The 1,292-nt window shown below is 45.2% G+C and overlaps 1 protein-coding gene across 2 annotated transcripts in view; it reads left to right on the forward strand.

The window, feature by feature from the left end:
* Nucleotides 1-331: 331 nt before the first annotated feature.
* Nucleotides 332-1,292, forward strand: part of LCMT1 (leucine carboxyl methyltransferase 1) — an 85,776-nt gene continuing 84,815 nt past the window's right edge. The window contains exon 1 of one of the 2 annotated variants that reach the window (XM_006859805.1): nt 332-521. In XM_006859805.1, the coding sequence (XP_006859867.1) occupies nt 412-521 (110 nt within the window). In that variant the 5' untranslated portion in view covers nt 332-411. The remainder of the gene's footprint in view (nt 522-1,292) is intronic. The other variant, XM_006859804.1, reaches the window with a different exon arrangement.

The raw sequence follows: 1,292 nt of genomic DNA on the forward strand, positions 1-1,292 counted from the left end.
TAATCGAGTTTATTATAGGTATGAAATTGCCTGACCAGCAATGAACACGTTCTGAGTACTCCCAAAGCACCTAAGACTACATTTCCCAAGAGCATTGCGGTTACGTCTTATGTTATTTTGCCTCTTTAGGTAAACTTCCGGGTTATATAGGCGGGGTTAAATGATCTCTCCAATGAATGCAGGTCTGGAATGAGTGTAGGGAAATTGTCCAGTGAGCTTCTAGGCTAAGAGGGTAAATTAACTGAAAGGTTGCTTGGGTAAGTTGCCCTGAGCGGCGTTACTGCGCCAGCTGGGCTGTGTGGAACTCAGTTCGTCGTCCTACCTTTCCGTAGGGCTCGCTCTTTCTACCTCTGCCTGCCGACCCCACTTCTATGTCCCTGTTGGTCACATTCATCCAGAATCGCTACGCCCATGGCCGCTAGCCTGAAAGGAGCCTCTGTCACCTGTTCTTCCACCTTGAGCTGTGACACTGACGATGATGGCGTGCGCGGCACCTGTGAAGATGCTTCCCTGTGCAAGAGGTGCCTTTCGGGTGTGGGGCTAGGGGCCGGCATTCGGGTGGCTGGGCCTAGGTAGGAAACTGGCCTATTTATAAAAAATACGTTAGTATTCCAAAAACGATCCCTCCTTCTCACCTGAATTTAGGAGGGGTTCACTTGTTTTATCAATAATTACTAATATCCTGCTATGTGCCAGGCATAGTGTAAGCACCTGGCAATTCGTGATTGGGAGTACTGCGCCGAACCAGGTAGACTTGTTCTCCACCTTGGTCTTACTGGAGAGACCAGCATGAGACTATTGATAGCCCCATTGCGTTTTGTTTTACCAAGAGAATTTTACTTTTAGTGAAAATATGCAGAGCAAAATCCAATCCCAGTTCTCAGTTTCTATATATAATGGGCAGTGTATTGGTTACTTTTCTTTACCTACTGTCAGCATTCTCGTTATTTCTGTTCTAGTTGTTTTACTTCCATTTACTTAACTTCTTTGTCCCATTCCAACCTTTCCATTTATGCTTTAAAATAGATGTTGACCCTGGTCTTTTAGTAGGTTGATATAGATAGGTAGATGTAGTCAGGTACAGATGTATGTGTGTGTGCGTATTGGAGTCCTGGTGTGGTGCTATAGGATAAAGCACTGGACCGCAAGGTCGGTTTGGACCACAAGGTGATAGTTCAAACTCTATGTATTTGTTGTTAAGTGCCGTCAAGTTGGTTCCAACCCATAGCAACCTTTTATAGGGTTTCCGAGGAGTAACTGGTGAGTGAGGTTAAAACCGACCTTAAGAGATA

The sequence above is a fragment of the Chrysochloris asiatica genome, unplaced genomic scaffold (genome assembly GCF_000296735.1).
Source record: "Chrysochloris asiatica unplaced genomic scaffold, ChrAsi1.0 scaffold00034, whole genome shotgun sequence".
Lineage (NCBI taxonomy): Eukaryota > Metazoa > Chordata > Mammalia > Afrosoricida > Chrysochloridae > Chrysochloris > Chrysochloris asiatica.